The sequence below is a fragment of the Vigna unguiculata genome, chromosome 7, assembly GCF_004118075.2.
Source record: "Vigna unguiculata cultivar IT97K-499-35 chromosome 7, ASM411807v1, whole genome shotgun sequence".
Taxonomy (NCBI): Eukaryota; Viridiplantae; Streptophyta; class Magnoliopsida; order Fabales; family Fabaceae; genus Vigna; species Vigna unguiculata.
The window spans coordinates 40,050,161-40,070,134 of record NC_040285.1 but is presented as its reverse complement, the minus strand read 5'-3'; the positions used below and the strand labels follow the sequence as shown (position 1 = coordinate 40,070,134).

Genomic DNA, 19,974 nt, shown 5'->3' with positions numbered 1-19,974 from the left:
CAACATTCACATCACTGAAAACTTCATTGGCTTCCCGTAGTTGTTGGATTTGCAGCATAGAAAAATTTATTTGTCCTCCGTTAACCTAACAGGTTTGCAAAATTTAATGATAATTTTTTTTGTTTGTTTTCTTAGTGATTAAGTTCAATTGATATTCTGTTAATATTTTCATAAACTTTGATGTAGTTTAGTATGGCTCAGAACAACAACCTCCCAGCAAACTTGTCCGTGTTACGTCATCAAGACGATCACATCACAAACCACATTTGGGAAGGAAACGAGAGGGTCCTCCGACCACGACGCCATTCTATCTGGATACTAAAACATACTGATCTTATTGACCCTAGGGTTAGAATGGTAATTGATGCAGCTGGTTTTGGTCACGTTCTGAAAGTGAGTAATATGGAAATTAACCACCTAATGGTAACAGCATTATGTGAAAGGTGGAGGACTGAAACTCACACCTTCCACATGCCACTCGGAGAAACAACTGTTACCCTGGAAGATGTTTCACTACAACTGGGGATGCCAATTGATGGTGAACCTGTCACCGGTGGAACTTCAGGAAACCTACTACAACTGTGTCAAGATTTATTGGGGGATATTCCTCCCGAAAATATGTTTACAGGTAACCGAATAAAGCTATCATGGCTGAATAGCAGATTCCGAGAATTACCGGATGACGCAACACTGGTTACAGTTGGACAGTATGCACGAGCACACATCCTCATTTTGATTGGATGCATGTTGATGCCTGATACATCAGCCAGTCTCGTGCATTTTATGTTCTTGCCATTGTTAGCAGATTTGGAGCATATTTCAAATTTTAGTTGGGGTTCCGCAGTATTGGCATGCCTCTATCGTGCACTGGATCACAGCACAAAATTCCATCAAGACAACATTGGTGGATGCATGTTATTGCTCCAGTGTTGGGCATGGGAGAGATTTACATGCATCTCTCCAGAAATACAAGCAGTCACGGAGGACGAGATTGTGGCTGGGCTTGCGTTTCCCTTAAGTGTGAGATGGTGTCGGCAAACACGTTCTCTGTTCCATGACCAAACAACTGTGGTTGGCTTCCGGAAAAAATTTGATCAAATTCAACCAAAGCAGGTTTATTATCAATCCATGGTTTAGTATTTTGTTCCTTGAAATTCCCTTAGTTTTATCTTTTAAAATTATTAACACTAATTTTTGCAGTTTTTATGGACACCATATCGACAGCCACATGTTAATCGCATGATAATAATAAATGTTTCTCCAATTAGTCGGGCCTTGGTTCCTCTTATTTGTTTTGCGACGGTTGAATTTCACCAAGTTGACCGGGTAGTTAGACAGTTTGGTTGGCGACAAAACATTCCATCCGACCCGATGAACCTGGATGAGGTTCACCGAATTGATCTCCGAGGAAGGGGGGAAATTAATTGGAGGCAATATCATCATCGCTTTATCATGCTATGGAATAATCGGCATAATTCCATTGTTCAGGGCGAACCTTTCACCAAAAGCGGTCATCTGCGTGATAACTCGCCCTACATGCAATGGTACATAAATCATACCATCCGGTATATCACGACTAATGCACAATCATCCGATGATGAAGTGAGAATCAATTTATCATTCCCTGCATGTTAATTAAAGTTTTAATTATAATTCATTTGAAATAATAAAATTGATTTATTTATTTCGTATTAGTATGACATGCCGGAGCAATATCAGAATCCGCCTTCACATCAGCAGTTTCGTCCGGATACACCCTTTTCCGGCCTCCTTCACTCACAAAATGTATCTGCTGGATTTGGGAATTGGGATCACAGAATGCATCCTCCATCGTCATCTCAACAGGTTCCCAGTTCATATGGTTTTTTTCCAGCACCTTCAAACTTTGGATCAGGTCCAGCGCAATGTTATGGTGGTTCAGGTGGCCCGTAAATTTCCAGCTATGGGGGTGTTCCATCACAAATGTTTGGGACATCAGCACTAACTCCACCATCTGCATACCGAGGTGCCTCATCTTCACAACCATACTACAGACCTGAAATTCCATTTAATGTGTCAGAAGGAGGTTCTGAATCTGTGGAAGTGGAAGATACTGATGACGAAAGTGAGTCACCCCCTCCTCCCCCACAACCTGAGAGACGACCTCGACGACCGACACGAAGGCCACCATGTGGCACAGGCAGCCACCGTTGAATAATGTTGTTGTGAAATAAACTTATAACATTATGGGACAATATTGTACTTTGTATGTGTATTATTTAAATATGACAATTCCATATCTACGTAATGAATTCAAACTTTATCATTTTGTCTTTCTTCATTCACTCAATAATTGTAGACCTACTATGCTTATAAAAACCACATCCCCACACTACATCAAATGCAAAGTTTCAACTTCTCAACACATCAATTGCTTCACATCTCCTTCCTCTTTTTCTTTGTTAATACAAAACCCAAAGATGGAACAATTTTCCCCTGAAATGTTTGGCATAACAGAGTCACAGGATTTCTCCAATTCATACATAGCTGCCTTATACACAAACGGTGAAATCAAACTCTGTGACGATGGGGTGAAGTTCATATGTCAGACTCCAGAGATTGTTCGCATTCCATACAACTGCACATACAACATGCTAAAGCAAAGAGTTTGTGCAGCCATTCCAAGCCAGTCACACACAACCATTAACAACCTATACTTCAGACGACCCACAATGACTTCTGAAGGAAATGTTGTCTATGACGCATTTGAAATAAAGACAGATGAACATGTTTTTCAAATGTTGGAATGTAAGTCTTCTTTCCCTTTGAACACCATGATTGAATTGTACGTGACCTTCACAAGATCACCTGAAGAAATACTTTCTCTATTAACTACAAACACCCCATCATCATCATCCTCAAACACTCTCCCAACTTCACCAACTATTATTTATTTTGGTGGACCTTTAAGGGGTGCTACTATCATAGAGAGTCGATTAGGTTTTGGTCTTGAGTTTCGTTCCGATTCCACGAAAACATTCTCCATCACACATAATTGCACCTACAATGAATTATTACAAACCGTAACTCAATTAGTGGAGTGTGGTGACCGTAGAGTTGTCAAGCAAATTGACTATCGTCGCCCTTCAACAATACGCAATAGGCGACTATATCATGACACCGCGGAAATCAAATGTGACTTTGATGTTTCACAAATGATCAGTCGTTGGACACACGTACAAAGTCTAGACCAATCTGTCAAAAAACCGCGCATCTCTTCCTATATCGAGCTTTTCATCCAAACTAGAGACATCAGACCACCAACACCTTCCGAAGAATACCAAGATATCAATTCCGGATGGTTTGTGGATCACCGCGGAAGAAGAAGATACAGATGGTTGCCGTAAATTGTTTTTTTTTTTTGTATTTTGCTTTCCATTTGAAGTTATGTGCAACTTATTTCGCATTTTCTTTCTCTTTAATTAATGGAATATGCTAAAGTTTCTTATCAATCGAGTACAAAAGCCAAAATAATAAGTTGTTACCATGAAAGTGCGTGGTAATCGATTACCATGCAAGTGTAATCGATTACAATTACCAAAATTTGCACTTGTAATACCACCGTAATCGATTACCAAAACCCAAATTTGGTCAATGTAATCGATTACCAAAGGCTGTAATCGATTACAACCCCTCCCGTAATCGATTACAACCCCTCTCGTAATCGATTAACAGGAGAATTTGGCAAAATTTATTTCTACATTCGTAATCGATTACACATACACTGTAATCGATTACCACTCTACCACGAACCACTACAACTGATTCTTTTCCTTCGTAATCGATTACTAAACCCTGTAATCGATTACAGAACTTTCAGGACCCCCTGCAATGTTCTTTGTAACGTCGTAATCGATTACACAAACCCTGTAATCGATTACGACTCGTCTTCCACTATAAAAACCACATTTTCTCTCTCCGCCGCTGCATCAAACAAACCCCACCCGCGCCTCCATTCTCTCCTCCGTCAATTCATCACTCTGCCTTCATATCTTCACCAAATCACATCCCGTTTGTTGCAATCTTTCACATTTTCAATTCTCTACAAAACCCACCGATTCAAATCTTCAAAAACACCCTCAAATGGCAGAATCATCAAGGAAACGCAAGACTCAAGTTGGTGCTCGCCGCCGCCGTGGTCCCGCCATCAACGAACCTGAAGAAATAATCGAACCTTCACAACCACAGAGACTCTTCTCTTCCGTAGCACAATACGAGAGGTATAATTCAAAATTTTCTGCCAGAGATATTCTTGAACCCAGATATCCTGATGATTTTCTTGCTGAGCAAAATTTTGAGTGCTATGATATGCTCCACAACTTGGGATTATTACCTTTTTTGACTAATCGTCAACGTTATTATCCGGAATTAGTTAGGGTATTTTATTCCAACTTACAAATTACTGAGGAAGGGGTTATTCTTAGTGAAGTTAAGCATGTCAAAATTAGGATGGATATAGATATGTTTTATCGTATCACTCAATTGGGCACTCAAGGGGTCTGTTTTGAGGGAAACATAGTTCAGGAATGGAGAGATGATTATTCAAGTCACAATGCAAAAATGATGATTTGTCGTGAAAATGTAAATATTGGAGGAAGAATACTGGCAGGGCAAATGAAAGTGGAAACACGTATCCTGCACTACATCTTATGTCGATGCATAGTGCCCCGATCAACTAACCTTGCCCAAGCTACTGAAGAAGACATTATCTTAATGTGGGCAATGCTGACCGGAAGGCAGCTTAATTGGGGTCATCTGATTAGATATCGGATGAAAAAGGCATTAAAAAACCATGCCCCTTTACCATATGCTAATCATATTACTGACATTTTTATTAAGTTTAATGTTCCTCTAGATGATGAACCATTTGAGGAGATTAATTGGAGAACAGGTCCAATTGGTGCTGAAGTGATTCATTCCTTTGGTTTTGTAAAAAACCAAAATGGTGAATGGATTCATAAACGTGATATGCAGAATGCACCTATTCATGATGACCGAACACCATCTCCACCGCCTCAGCCTACCCAGGATGCATCTGCTGCTATGCTTAATGATATTATCCATGAAATCCGCGATCTCCGGGCTTTTGTTGGTTCAAGATTTGACAGTATAGATGCTCGGGTTGGACAACTTGAGGAAGACATGGCTTATGTGCGGCGCCAATTTCCTCCATCTTAGATGCATTTCAAATGTTTATTTTCATTCAAAAACTTTGTATTTCTTTAATGCACTTTGACATTGATATTATTATGTTAGTACTTTAATTGATAGTCATTTTTGTTTTCACTAATATCACTATTTTTTACTCTCATATTCGATTACATTATACATCATTGTTTTCCTATCGAGTGAAATGTTTTTTTTTTCAAAAAATTTCGCTTGTAATCGATTACACAACGTGCGTAATCGATTACACAATACCCAGAAAACTGCAACACATTTAGTAATCGATTACAAACGACGGTAATCGATTACGGATTAAAAAACGTTACACCCCTGCACGATTACAACATGCAGTAATCGATTACAACAAATGGTAATCGATTACAACAACAAAAACGTCCACCCCCACCACGATTTCCCCTCTGACCACGCTGACCCACAAAAACGTTTGGGGGGTACACGATTTCTTCTTACGAAAACGTGCACCCCCCAAACGTTTTGCCTACTTCCGTAATTTTTTAAAAATTTGCCCATACCCGTAATAAACCCATCCCATTTGCCTACAATCGAAAAAAACCCTCTGTTTCTGGACGGAAATAGCAGCTAAAACTTAAAAATGGAATGTTAATCGCAGTCATGATTATAACTTTGCATTATGAGTCTGAATACAACATTGTGCTATGCATTATAAATTGTCACAACAAAATTTTTATACCAATTCTAACGCTCTACTACCTTACATACATACATACATGATATACCACAGTGTTTGTGAAGTTTGTCATTTATTAAATTTGATATTACCCTTTCATTGATTCATCATATTTGTAATATAATTGTGCAGTTATAGTGAAATTAAATAAAACTTATTATATTATTATCTTAAATTTTTTGGACAATTTATCTCGTTATTTATTATGGGGGTGTAATTGTATCAAGCTTATTAGATTTATGAGAATGTTACCGAAATAGTAAATAATAAAAAGAGAAATTAAAAGTGTAAGTAATTTATTTAAATCATAATAGTGGAAAAATGAAAATGTTGCACCCAACCTAAAATTTATTATTAGTTACGGTGTCCGTAGTCAACATTGACATATATATAATAATGAGTTGTAGAAAATTATCCAAGTACATGACAGGGCAAAATGAAAATGAAAATTATTTGTTCATAGCAACTTACCTACACTGACAATATTAGGTTTCCGTTCTGAACAAACGTTAGAGAAAACCAGATCATTAATCTCCGCGTTTAATTAATTTTGGTACGATGGTTTCAGAATTCGAATGAGAAAAGGGACAATCTAACAGTGTTAGTAAACACACCACCAACCAATCAAAAGAGATAGATAATGCCACAGCAAGCGACAGCCATGCAGAAATTTAGGTTACCGGCAAGTCAGCAACCCCAGTTCTGAACAAAAACACACCCACATTAATTCATCATTACCACAAATACTACATGCTTCTCAACTTTCTCTCAATAAATCAACTCTTCACTTTCTGTTCCTCCTCTAACCAGAATAAATACTTTAAAAGCACCAAATTCAAATCATCACATATTCCATTAAAATCATAAAAAAAATACATGCATATGCATTTCTAAGGTTGGGTTGGGACTAAACTAACCCAAAGTTTTTAGAATCTACTAACTTTAATTTTCACCGAAAATTATTAAGAGATAAAAAATATATTTAACCCTTAAATTTAATTATTAATTTTGTCTAAATTTAAGATGACCAAATTGCTTAATTTTAAAAAAATTGACACTACATTAAATCAAAATTATAAACATCATGACTAAATTGTCATGTGTCACTACCACGTACAACTATGACTTTACACGTGAAAATTTATGTTTTTAGAAAAAAATTTGAAAAAAAGATTTAAATTTCACTGATTGACTATAGTTAGAAGTGGATTTTAAATTTAACTTAATAAAATCAACTTGTAAAAGGAAGATTGTACTAATTTATATTTTTAAAATTGTTTTATCCCTTATCGACATAGGATTTTCAAGTATTATTTTGTAGGGATATGTGAATTGTTATTGCTATAGTATCTATATGAACATATTAGGAGTTGTACCAAATTAATGTGATTCTTAATGGATGTATGTCAACGTATAGTTTATTACATTTAAGAGAATGTCACCGAAATAGTAAAACTAATAAAGAGACAAATTCAAAGTGTTACTAATTTATTTAAATCTTTATAGTAAAAAAATGAAAATGTACGTATACACAGTATATTACACCGCACCTAAACTTTATGATCAGTTAGTTTATATATATTAATTCATAACAATGAGTTGTAGAAATTGACACATGACAGAGCAAAATGAAGGGTTTCCTTTCTCATTAATTTCCGCGTTAATTCATTTTGGTAGGACGGTTTTAGAATTCGAACAGTGTTACTTAACACATACACCAACCAAAATAAAATTGAAGAAAGGAAAGAAAGAACTCACAGGAAATGCCAGTAAGCGACAGCCATGCAGAAATTTAGGTTACGGGAAAGTTCTGAACAATACCACACAACCACATTAATGACATCAAACTTTAATTCATCAACACCACAAATACTACATGTTTCTCAACTTTCTCTCCACAAATCAACTCTACACTTGTTGTTCTTCCTCTGACTAATTATATGGATCCTTATGTTTAAAAATGAACCAGAATAAACACTTCCAAACCTGGAATTTAACATCATCACATATTTCTTTTCCTTTCTCATCTTATTTTACTCAACTATATATACCTTTCCCTGTCGCTGTACCCCACCTAATGGACAATCCTGCTAAAATCGAACCTAACAAAGCTAAGATACTCGTCATTGATCCACTCATACTTGTCCTTGAAAGGGTTACTTATGTTCTGTAGAGGGTAACTTTCTATGCAATCCTTCCACACATTGGTATCAGACAAGTCCCTCATCACCTCCCAAACACAGTTGTTGCACTTGAACCCAGCTCCAAGACTGATCATCAGAATCCTATCACCCTTCTTCAACCTCTTCTTCGCCTCCATGTAACCCAAAACGTACCAAAGCCCACCGCAAGAAGTGTTCCCCCAACGGTGAAGTGCCATTCTTGCAGGTTCTAGGTCATATTCAGACAGCCTAAGACCCTTTCCAACACCATCAATAACTGCCCTCCCTCCAGGATGCACACAGAAGTGTTCTATCCCTGTCTTGAAATTCAACCCCCCTCCCAACAGATTAACCTTTGTCTTCTTCATCTTGTTCTTCCCAAGAACCAGCCCAGTGAAAAAGGGTACCATTTCCCTTTTCTTCATCCCACTGTACCTTACAGAGGCAAAAAAGAACCTTACCATTTCCCACACCGGCAGAATCTTGGGTGCCATCGCTTGAAGATTCACCGTCAAGGCTTGAGCGGCACTCTTCACAAGACTCTTGGTGAGGCGATGACCCAAATACCCCTGCTCATCTTCCTCATGTATACAGCAGTTGTAAGCCTCGTCATCAGCACCGTACTGGGTCCTCTCCATGTGCTTCAGTTTCAATATCGCACGCTCCTTCAGAGAAGCCTTGTTTGTCAACATCACAGAGCAGCCACCAGAGCGAAAGAGGCAGTTAGAAAGCATCATTGTCCTGTCCGTGCCACAGTACCAATGTGCACCAAGATCCTCCGTGCTCACAACAATCCCAACAGCGTTCTTGTAAGTCTTGAACAGTTGCTGCACCACATCGATAGCAACCACACTTGCACTGCACCCCATTCCTGCAAGATTGAAAGCTTTCACGTTTTCTCTCATCTTGTACCTGTTTATGATGCGTGCTGTGAGAGAAGGTGCCGGCGAGAACAAGGAGACGTTCACTACGAGGATGTCTATCTCGGAGGGTGAAATCCCCGTCTTCTTGAAGAGGTTGTCGAGTGTGTCGAACATGATCTCGTCTATTTCCTCGTACATGTCCTTAAGAGATGGACACTCCTCTCTCCCTTCAAGAATGGCTCTGGGGCAGTAAGTGTTCTCCCCAATCCCCGAACTGACCATGGTTTTGAGGAGAAACCTCAATTCCTCCAACCTCAGCTTTCTGTTTCGTAGGACGATCTTGACGGCCGAATCGGTGTTGAGTTTTGTGTCTTCTTGGGGCATAAAGCACTCGTAGGCCAACATGTAACATGATTGGTCTCTACGTTGAAGAATCAACTTCAAAAGGGAAAAGAAAGAGTAGAATACGAAGGGAAGGAGGCACAAGAACAAAAGATCCATCTCTAGTTATATCAAAGAAGCTAGGGATATGGGGACGGGGATATATGTTTGTAATTGTTAATGTTACAAGTTCAAATGTATATATATATATATACGTCCTATGATGTTGAGACTCACTTAACCGCAAATAAGATTGAATTATATATAATATCTAAATTGGATGCATTTATAACTAATAAATTTCATTAAGTTAGTCATAAACTCTCATTAACTAGTAAGTTCGATTGAGTTTTTCATAACAAACTCACTTAAATTCATTCACTTTGACAAGTTGCCTGAGAAGAAAGGAAATAAATAAACAAGTAATCTGTGACTGTCCCGTGCTCTTTTCTTTTTACTTTTTCATTCATCAATTCACACTGCGATATTTATGACACTTTTTCGGTCATGGTCTATGGGTTTGCTGATAGAAATAGAAATCCTATGAATGTAAGTTCCATGTTGATTAAAAATGAGAAAGTAGAAGAATAAAGATCTATAAATATATTGTCTTAAGATTTTGAGTTGAAATATATCAATTTCTTATATAGTTAAGCTTAGATCTCATTCATGTTGTATTTTTTCGTTCAAACCCCCTCGGTTCAACTCTTTTACATCATCTTCACAATCAAATCAGTAATACATAAGGCATGATGAATATTCCAAGAATTAATGAACAATGCCTACTCTGCAAAATGATGACTTTTCATAATATTCTAATTCTAATCTGATTAAATGTAATTTGTTATCTTTATACAATGATTTCATTTTAATATATTATTCATCCAATATGATGTCATTATATAGTTGATATCATATCAGTTACCTATGTTACAACCCATTGAGTACCGTAGATAAAGATATTAAAAAAGTAAACAAACATTAATTTGAAAAAGAAAATATTCATATGCTTGAAAAGAAGATTATTCAAAAAAAAAATATTTCAATTTGTAACAAACATTTTGTTGTGAATTCATTATTTTTAGTTGTGAAATTAATATATGTTGAGGAGAAAAAGATCAAAAGAGAGAAAGCGACATGTGATTAATGATACAATATAATAAGAAAGGTTTAGGTTAAAAAATTGTAACAATATGAATCCCAAAGGAGTATATAGGGATGTCATGTGCATGTATATTATATATTCCATGTTCGTACCAAAATCTGAAATGAACAGAAAAATGGAAAAAAAAATATAAAGTTCTGCAACCAATTGAGAAATGGATAGACTAAAAAAAAAAACAACATTATACCACTCTTATCTTGTAAGAAATTTAGTAATCAAAATATGATTGTTCTTTTAATTATTATTTATTTATGAACTAAATTAATCCTACAAAATAAGTTTTTATCAGTGAATTTTGCCATCATTTATATATTAAAAATTGTATTACTTTTATTCTTCTTATTCTATGTATGATCCTCGACACTTTCATCACTATTATTCTCCAGTGAGATTGATTTGTCGTAAAACATAAGACTCTACACCAGAGAATCCAAAGCATCCTTAATATTACAGGTTGTTCTGTCTCTCCAGAATATTACCTCTGCATCCCTGAGAGTATTCTTAGATGTTGAGTCTTGATTTTCACAAATGAGATGGTAGCACGATAAAATGTTAGATATGAGATAAATCCTTCTATCATTAATGTTATGCTCCACAAAAGTTTAGCTGAACAGTTTCTTAAATCTGTACAGATTAAAATATGTACAACACATTTATTAAAATGTGTACATATTGTTCAACAACCTTTTTAAATTTAGAGTTTGGTTTATTTTTAATTTATATTATCATCTTTGTCTTTAATATTTAATTTTATCTCTTTATTTCATTTTTATACTTATCTATAATCTTCAACTCTTTATTTTTTACTATTTTCTATTAACTTATTATATCAATTCACAATAGTGAATTTATGTTATTTATACTTTCATAGAGACATTGTGGCGCAAAAGATTGGATAAAATAAGATATTTTTATAGTTGCTTCTATTCTGAGACTTTTAGCCACTAATTTTTCTTTCTTTTAGTAATTTAGTAGTAAATAATTAATTCCAACAGATTTTCGCTTTTAATCAGTTCTTTTATTCACTATTAAAATTTGAGATTTTATTTATAAGATTGGACGATGTGAATTGAAACAACAAACTTATGTTTGCAATGCTTAATTAGAGATGTCAAAATGGGTAATCCAGCCCGATCCGACTCAACCCACCACGGATTGATGATTTAGTGTTGGTTATCTCTTTAGCGAGCCAAAAAAATTCGAACCCGGTCCAGTCCACCACAGGTTGACGGGTTAAACGGGTTGGCTCACGAGTTCACTTAATTAAAAAAAATATTTTATTTTTTTATTTATTTTTTGAGTCAAAACTAATTATAATTCTAATTAAAATCTAAATAAACTTTAATACAATCCAAATACAAACCAAAATAAAAAAAATACAAATTATTTATGTGTTGGCTAAAAACAAAAACCTAACATAACCCAAGTGTAAAATCCAACTTAATAAAAAACTCTTGTGTACCTTTTTATCTGCGGGTTGGTGAGCAAACCTGGCTCACCACGGATTCAACCCGGATGAGCCAGATTTTAGATGAACCGGATCAAAAATCAACCCGTATTGAAATTTGTAAAAAAATTTCAACCTAACCCGACTCGAACCCATGATAAACCGAATTGACTCGCAAGTTCTAACGCATTCTGACATCTCTATATATTTAATAGAGCATAAGATAATTATAAGCTTCTAAAATAGGTAATCACACGTATTTATCCGTATCTTGTATTAGATGTAGAAGAAGTATAGTCCATTATTTTATTTATTTTCAGCCACTGAGAAAATATAGAACTACGAGTGTATTCATGAAAGTGTTTCTGATTGACATCTTCGACAAAGTTATAATTGTTTAATGTTTTCTAGATCTTAACTACCACACCCACATTAATGACATGAAACTTTATTTCATCAATAGCACAACAATAGTACATGTTTGTCATCAAGTTTCTCTCAACAAATCAAATCTACACTTGTTGTTCTTCCTCTGACTAATTATATGGATCCTTGTGTTTAAACATGAACCAGAATAAATACTTCCAAACCTGGAAATTAACATCATCACATATTCCACATCTTCTAACTGAATAATTAAACTGTATAGTTTCATCTAGAGTTTAGGTTTCTTTTCCTTTCTCTTCTTATTTTACTGAACTATACCTCTCCCTCTGTACCCCACCTAAAGGACCATCCTGCTAAAATCCAACCTCACAAAGCTTAGATATTCATCATTGATCCAATTATACTTATCCTTGAAAGGGTTACTCAGGTTCTGCGGAGGGTAACTTTCTATGCAGTCCTTCCACACGTTTGTATCAGACAAGTCCCTCGTCACCTCCCAAACACAGTTGTTGCACTTGAACCCAGCTCCAAGACTTATCATCAGAATCCTATCACCCTTCTTCAACCTCTTCTTCGCCTCCATGTAGCCCAAAACGTACCAAAGCCCACCGGCAGAAGTGTTTCCCCAACGGTGAAGTGCCATCCTTGCAGGTTCTAGGTCATATTCAGAGAGCCTAAAACCCTTTCCAACACCATCAATAACTGCCCTCCCACCAGGATGCACACAAAAGTGTTCTATCCCTGTCTTGAAATTCAACCCACCTCCCAAAAGATTAACCTTTGTCTTCTTCGTCTTGTTCTTCCCAAGAACCAGCCCAGTGAAAAAGGGTACCATTTCCCTTTTCTTCATCCCACTGTACTTTACAGAGGCAAAAAAGAACCGTACCATTTCCCACACCGGCAGAATCTTGGGTGCCATCGCTTGAAGATTCACCGTCAAGGCTTGAGCGGCACTCTTCACAAGACTCTTGGTGAGGCGAAAACCCGAGTACCCCTGCTCATCCTCCACCTGTATGCAGCAGTTGTAAGCCTCGTCATCAGCACCGTACTGGGTCCTCTCCATGTGCTTCAGTTTCAATATTGCACGCTCCTTCAGAGAAGCCTTGTTTGTTAACATCACAGAGCAGCCACCGGAACGAAAGAGGCAGTTAGAAAGCATCATTTTCTTGTCCGTGCCACAGTACCAATGTGCACCAAGATCCTCCGTGCTCACAACAATCCCGACGGAGTTCTTGTAAGTCTTGAACAGTTGCTGCACCACATCGATAGCAACCACACTTGCACTGCACCCCATTCCTGCAAGATTGAAAGCTTTCACGTTTTCTCTCATCTTGTACCTGTTTATGATGCGTGCTGCGAGAGAAGGTGCCGGCGAGAACAAGGAGACGTTCACTACGAGGATGTCTACCTCGGAGGGTGAAATCCCCGTCTTCTTGAAGAGGTTGTCGAGTGTGTCGAACATGATCTCGTCTATTTCCTCGTATGTGTCCTTAAGAGTTGGACACTCCTCTCTCCCTTCAAGAACGGTTCTGGGGCAGTAAGTGTTCTCCCCAATCCCCGAACTGACAATGGTTTTGAGGAGAAACCTCAACTCCTCCAACCTCAGCTTTCTGTTTCGTAGGACAATCTTTGTCGCGGAATCGGTGTCGAGTTTGGTGTCTTCTGGAGGCTTAAAGCACTCGTAGGCCAACATGTAACATGATTGGCCTCTACGTTGAAGAATCAACTTCAAAAGGGAAACGAAAGAGTAGAATAAGAAGGGAAGGAGAAACAAGAAGAAAAGATTCATCTCTAGATATACCAAAGAAGCAAAGGATAAAGGTATGAGGATATATGTTTGTAATTGTGGATGTTAAAAGTGCAAATACATGTGTGTATATATATATACAAACAGAAGCAGTTATGTAATGTCAATGTGCAAGTTGTGCGTCACTCAGTTTGACAAGTTGCGTGAGAAAAGTTGAGGATGTGCCCTACCAGACAACTCTGAACCAGTCGATATTGACTGTGATTAAGTGTCTGTCTCTCATTCTCAAAAATAAAATAAATAAGTGATATTGTAGACTGTGAGTGATTTCTATTTACTTTCATTCATGAATTGACACTCCGAAATTTGTAATCCTTTTTCGGCCAGTTATGATTTATGCTGGATAAACAGGAATCTCGTTGGAGTAGGTCAAAGTTATTAAATACTGTGTGGACCAACCAGCTTGCGAAGATGAGCGAAACCAAAACTCCATTTGAAAACTTCATCTTCCCAGTTTATTTCAGAACTCAACTAACATACCCCAATGGAGTTGAGAAACTTTAATGATCCCTCTCACGTAAATATAATATGTTTATGGTATCTGAATCAAGTAACCTCGTGCATATAGGTTTTAATAAAGTTCCACTACCAGCTAACTATATATGTATTATTAGTACATGGTGTTCTTGTTTATTTGCATTCTTTAGCATTCAATTCAATTAATATCTTCAAATCAATGGAGTGGCTTAGTTAATCTCTTCTTCTTGTTTTTTTTTTTTCTGTAATTGTTGTTCTCATCTTCAACTTTAACGTCGTCAGAGAAACATGAATCACAGTCACATGGATCTGCAGTTATACTTTATTTAAGGAAAATAATTTTTTGACAAAGATGTAGTTAACAAAGTTGACAAAGTTACCAAATAAAGTAACTTTTTTATTTTTTAATGAAAGTTAAGATAATAAAATAATAAAATTTTAGGGTTTTTTTACCAAAAATAGTTATTTGTCAAAAAGTTTGTCAAAAAATTTTTGTCAATGTATCATCTCCCTTTATTTAAATTGTTAGTTTTAATTGCTCTGTGAACATCATATCCTCATATGACATTTGCATGACATCTATATTACCAATAATTAAATTAATACTAAAAAAATATTATTATTCCTATTTATACATTATATATATAATATCATGCGTGAATGGTTTAAATTATTAGTTTGTATCATTGATGTAAATGATATATGTTGTATTAAATACACTAACAACATAACATGACAAAGTCAGAGAGCGATGTTTATGTTATCTTTAAAATTTGAATGTATTTTATATATTCTGCTAAAAATAAATTGTGTTGAAAAGAGTATAAAAACTTAACTGAACCCATTCACTCTCAATGTTTTGCCCATCACTTCAAACCTCTGTTTTGGTTCTTGATTTTAGTACGTTTTACTTTTTCTTCATTTATTACTTTTTCTTTCTAGATATCACAGTAGATATAGTCTCATAAAAGTAAATCAAATGAAAAATATTTGTCAAAAATAAAGAATTTACGATTTCATAAGCCTTTGATATTGGCATGGGACTGTACCAGCGGCCATGATGTAAAGAATAATTAGTTATCCTTTAATTAATTAATTGAGCATGACTCTTCAACATTGCCCTCAAGAAGACGTAACTGTTGATATTGATATCTGTGTTTAAAACTTCTAAACCATATTAATTACAATTAAAGCTCGTTTACTTAGACTATTCTTGTTTTAAATGTTCTGTTTATCTTGATATATACTACATTCGAATCTAATTTTACGTCTTTTGTATTACTCTTCAATTAATTTATTTATGTATTAAAGCTTTAAGCAAAATTTATGAATTTAATTAATGTTTGCCAACTGCTTTATGGAAAACATGACCAGAGCAAAATAATGCTTTATTTATAGCCGGCTAAAGTTTTTTTTTTTTTCTTTTTCAAAGACCTGGTCATAACAAAGACACATTTTCACTAACTTCTTTATCACTTATTCCAGAAAAGAAAAAAAAATTATATATATATATATATATATATATATAAAGAAAAAATAAATTTGACTTTGTTGTAAGTTAAAACTAGTTTGTATAAAAAAAAAGTAAAACTTAAAAAAAGTTTAATACCAAGTTAATATTTCTACCCATTAATTCATTATGAGTTGATTTCAATTTTCTTTTATGATAGCAACTCTTCTAGATATTCTCTAAATTATATTAATTACTAGACAATGTTTTATACGAATATCTTTATTATCCGATGCGAATTTAATAAAGATCGTGAATGTGATAAGATGTTTAGAAGTTGCATGGTTCATAAACCTCTACAATAACATTTTTAACTTTATATATATTTTAAATAAAAGGTATCAAATATACTCTCTGACAGACCTATGTGTATACCAAAATGTGTAAGTGCACCTCTGATTCTGTTAAAATTATTATTCATGAGTGATCATCCTAATAAGTTACGTAAATAATCTATATTTAAAAATTATCCATCAATTTTTTTTTTATAAAATATTTATAAATTTTGTTAAGAAAACAAATTTGTAGAAAATTGTTACCAAATTGTTTGTAAAATATTTTGTATAAAACACTTTTCACAACAAATTTTATAGAAAATACTTATGAATTTTAGAATTTTGTAAAAAATAATTACTCACGAAAGAATTATCTGTGAATTAAGATTTTTAGAAAAAACTAGCAGAAAAAAGCTTTTTTGCAATCCTTTTTAACAAATTTGTAAGAAAAATTTTATTTAATATCAAATTTTTTTAGTAGTGAACAAATTCGAAAAAAAAAAACATAATTTAATCTAATAATACTTAACAAAAGTTAAAAATCTTTCCATATTCTATCATTTTTCTTTATTATTTTTTCCACAGAGAGAGTTGGTTATTTATTTTAAGTTTGAACATAAAATTATATAAAAGTATGATGTCTTCTATTTTAATTCATTTATTAAAAAATAGTTTCATAATTTAATATTAAATTGAAAATAAAAGTTCACTCCTCTCCCTTCTCATATAAAAAATAAATAAAATCAACTATATTTTCTGGTCCAAAATAAAATTAACAGCCCGTGCCTGAAAAATCAGAAAAACAAATCGACATAATGAGTTTGATTTGAGTAAGCGGATAATATTAAATGAATAATAATAATAATAATAATAATAATAATAAAATCAGATACGAGAGGAGGATTATAATTTCAAGAATACCACTTAATCCGAAATCATATTTTAATATTTATATATATATATATATATATATATATATATATATATATATAAATATATATAATCAATTAAAAAACAATTATTAAAATCATGTATGTAAATTTTTTTACAAAGATTCCTTCCAAACAAAAGTAAAAGTGTTTTTTTAAAAAAATTAATTAAAATAACCGGTTAACTCATAATCTGAATAATATATATCCTATCCTACTAACCTAATAATAAGTCAAATAATTGAACATAAATTTTAAAATATTACTCGATTAATCAAATTAAGTATAAATTCGTACCAATCCCACCGATACGCAAACCAACTATTGCTCACTTTCTTATCTGTAAAATATTCCATCTCAATTAATTCAGTAAACCTTAGTTAATATCTTGATTAAAATAAATGTATTCTCTTAATAAATAAATATTACTTTATCCAAACACAAGCATATGTACAACTTATTTGAAAGTACATTAGAAACAACATATAACTAAATGTTTCATTAGAAACTAAGAACATATATATATTAATCCAGTACACTTTATTTAAAAAATTAAAACTACAATAGATTTTAAATGAAGAGAATAACATCAGCTTCTGTCTCTGTAATACAACACCAAATGATAGAGGCAAGAACATGAACTCCTCTGTTTCCCTGTACGTGGCAATAAAGCAATGAATATTTCTGTGATTATTATCATGTCTATTTCAAAAGATAAACTATTAAGTGGTCCTCAAAATTGTTATTTCAACAAATTTTATTTTAGTATGATAAAAAATAGTTGGACGTTAGTAACGTTTTCATATTAATAAAATACATCGATTGAACGATAGCACATGATGAATAATGTTTTCATCTTAAGTTGCTGGAAGAAACCCTAATCGCAGCCATGATTATGAAGCTGCTGCATTATTATGAGTCTGAATAGAACCTATATGCATGCATTTTGAAGTCAATTTTGGGCTATATGAGCATTTATTCGATAGCTAAGAGACAAAGTGTGAGATGTTATATTAAGACAGGTCTATAAAAATCTTTGTTAGTGGCATTGTTAAATTATGGTAAAGAAATTATAAGAAAACAATTAATGTGCATGTATGAACAAAAATAAAACCATTGAATAAGATAAGCAACAACTTGGATGTAGGAATTGCATGGATTCAAATAATAAGGAGATAGCAACATGCAGCTAATTCATTGAAATCATGTTCAACATTATTTCAAAACTTTGTTACGTGAAGTGTTGTTCCAGATATTTATTCACATTTAATAACACTTTATATATGTGTACTCTCTCGTTCTCAGCCACTGGGCGTATATATATATATATATTATATCAAACCATTTTATAATTTTAAGAAAGTATCTGCATCACTCAATGAGATAAGCTAGTTAATTTTTAATTTTCTTTTTGTCTATGAAGTATTAAAAAAAATTAAATTTTTAATTAAATATTGTTGTTTAATTTTTTTGTTAACAGAGTGATCATAACTATTATCTTAATTCTTCATGTTGCTTACTTGTTCTCACGTATTAAGAAATGTGATATGATATGGTTAATACAAAGAAATATTTTAACTAATATATAAAACGATAAATAATTTTTATTGTTTTCATCGAAAACTTATTAGATAGTAAGAAGCTGACATTGTCACCTAGATTGGGGTGGGTAATAGAAATGTATTTATCAAATTAAAAAAATTATTATATTTAATAAATACTTTATTTGGATAAAGAGAATCTAAAGACTATTCCTTTGCTCTTGTGTAAATAAAATAAATAAATTTAAATTATTATTAAGAGATAAAAATATTTATACTTAAATAAATTTTTCAAAGTAAATGTTAGTAGAGAAAAAGATATAGAAAAGGGAGAAGTGATAATTTGATAAATGATATAATGTTTTAAGAAAAGTTTAGGCTAAAAAAATGTAGCAATATATGTGAATATGAATCCGAAAAGGGTTTTATACGGATGAAATGTGCATGTATATGAGATATTGCATGGATGTGAATGTACGTAGTAAAATGTACAGAAAAATGAAAAGGGTTCGCCGCCAATTGAGAAATGAATAGAATCAAAGAAAGAGGATAGCAACATTCAACTAATTAGTTGAAATTATGCTTCTATCTGTTTAATATATTTTTTTTCTATTTTGTTTGTGACAAGCTTCATTACATTATCATTTTGAACTTTCCCTTACATCAATGCATCACCATCCCTTCTTATATTTTCTGTCTCTTCTCATTTATTGTTTTGCACTACTTTTAACTAACCTTTTCTTTAACATACCTATAATTGCTTTCATCCATAAATGGTTTCTTTTAATTTCTTCAATCATTACTATATTCGTTTTCTTTTCTTAATAATTTCATATTTCTCTTCAACATTGGTTCATCTAGGAATCACTTAGTTATCTTGTTACATTTTTTAATTATTTAAAGTTTATCGCTTTATTATATGTGTTTCATCATGTTTAATAGTTTTTATAAAGATATTATATATTTTCTGCTATGATTTATATTCATAGAGATATCATATATTTGATTATCTTTTATTATTATCAAATATTTTGTTTTATTAGGTTTTACTTTTTCTTTTATGATGAGACATCGTACTCTATACATTGAACAAGTTTCTAATAAATCAGTAAACAA

At 33.5% G+C, this 19,974-nt stretch overlaps 3 protein-coding genes across 3 annotated transcripts; 1 reads left to right on the top strand and 2 right to left on the bottom strand.

Moving 5' to 3' along the window:
* Positions 1-192: 192 nt before the first annotated feature.
* On the top strand, positions 193-1,932 carry LOC114191452 (protein MAIN-LIKE 1-like). The gene is made up of 4 exons (XM_028080624.1): positions 193-1,113; positions 1,201-1,386; positions 1,489-1,602; positions 1,696-1,932. The coding sequence occupies exons 1-4, from the start codon at positions 193-195 to the stop codon at positions 1,930-1,932; spliced, it is 1,458 nt and encodes a 485-aa protein (XP_027936425.1).
* Positions 1,933-7,627: 5,695 nt separating this feature from the next.
* LOC114190894 (3-ketoacyl-CoA synthase 19-like) lies at positions 7,628-9,481 on the bottom strand. The gene has a single exon (XM_028079964.1). The coding sequence runs from the start codon at positions 9,438-9,440 to the stop codon at positions 7,989-7,991; it is 1,452 nt and encodes a 483-aa protein (XP_027935765.1). The 5' UTR covers positions 9,441-9,481; the 3' UTR covers positions 7,628-7,988.
* Positions 9,482-12,364: 2,883 nt separating this feature from the next.
* LOC114189901 (3-ketoacyl-CoA synthase 19-like) lies at positions 12,365-14,182 on the bottom strand. The gene has a single exon (XM_028078626.1). The coding sequence runs from the start codon at positions 14,106-14,108 to the stop codon at positions 12,657-12,659; it is 1,452 nt and encodes a 483-aa protein (XP_027934427.1). The 5' UTR covers positions 14,109-14,182; the 3' UTR covers positions 12,365-12,656.
* Between the last annotated feature and the right edge of the window lie 5,792 nt (positions 14,183-19,974).

Bases quoted from the DNA above. Each gene is read 5' to 3' on its own strand.
- LOC114189901 (XM_028078626.1), bottom strand. From the start codon at position 14,108: ATGAATCTTTTCTTCTTGTTTCTCCTTCCCTTCTTATTCTACTCTTTC.
- LOC114191452 (XM_028080624.1), top strand. From the start codon at position 193: ATGGCTCAGAACAACAACCTCCCAGCAAACTTGTCCGTGTTACGTCAT. The intron at 1,114-1,200 runs GTTTATTATCAA...TAATTTTTGCAG, and splicing joins ATCAAATTCAACCAAAGCAG to TTTTTATGGACACCATATCG. The intron at 1,387-1,488 runs GTTCACCGAATT...TCCATTGTTCAG, and splicing joins ACCCGATGAACCTGGATGAG to GGCGAACCTTTCACCAAAAG.
- LOC114190894 (XM_028079964.1), bottom strand. From the start codon at position 9,440: ATGGATCTTTTGTTCTTGTGCCTCCTTCCCTTCGTATTCTACTCTTTC.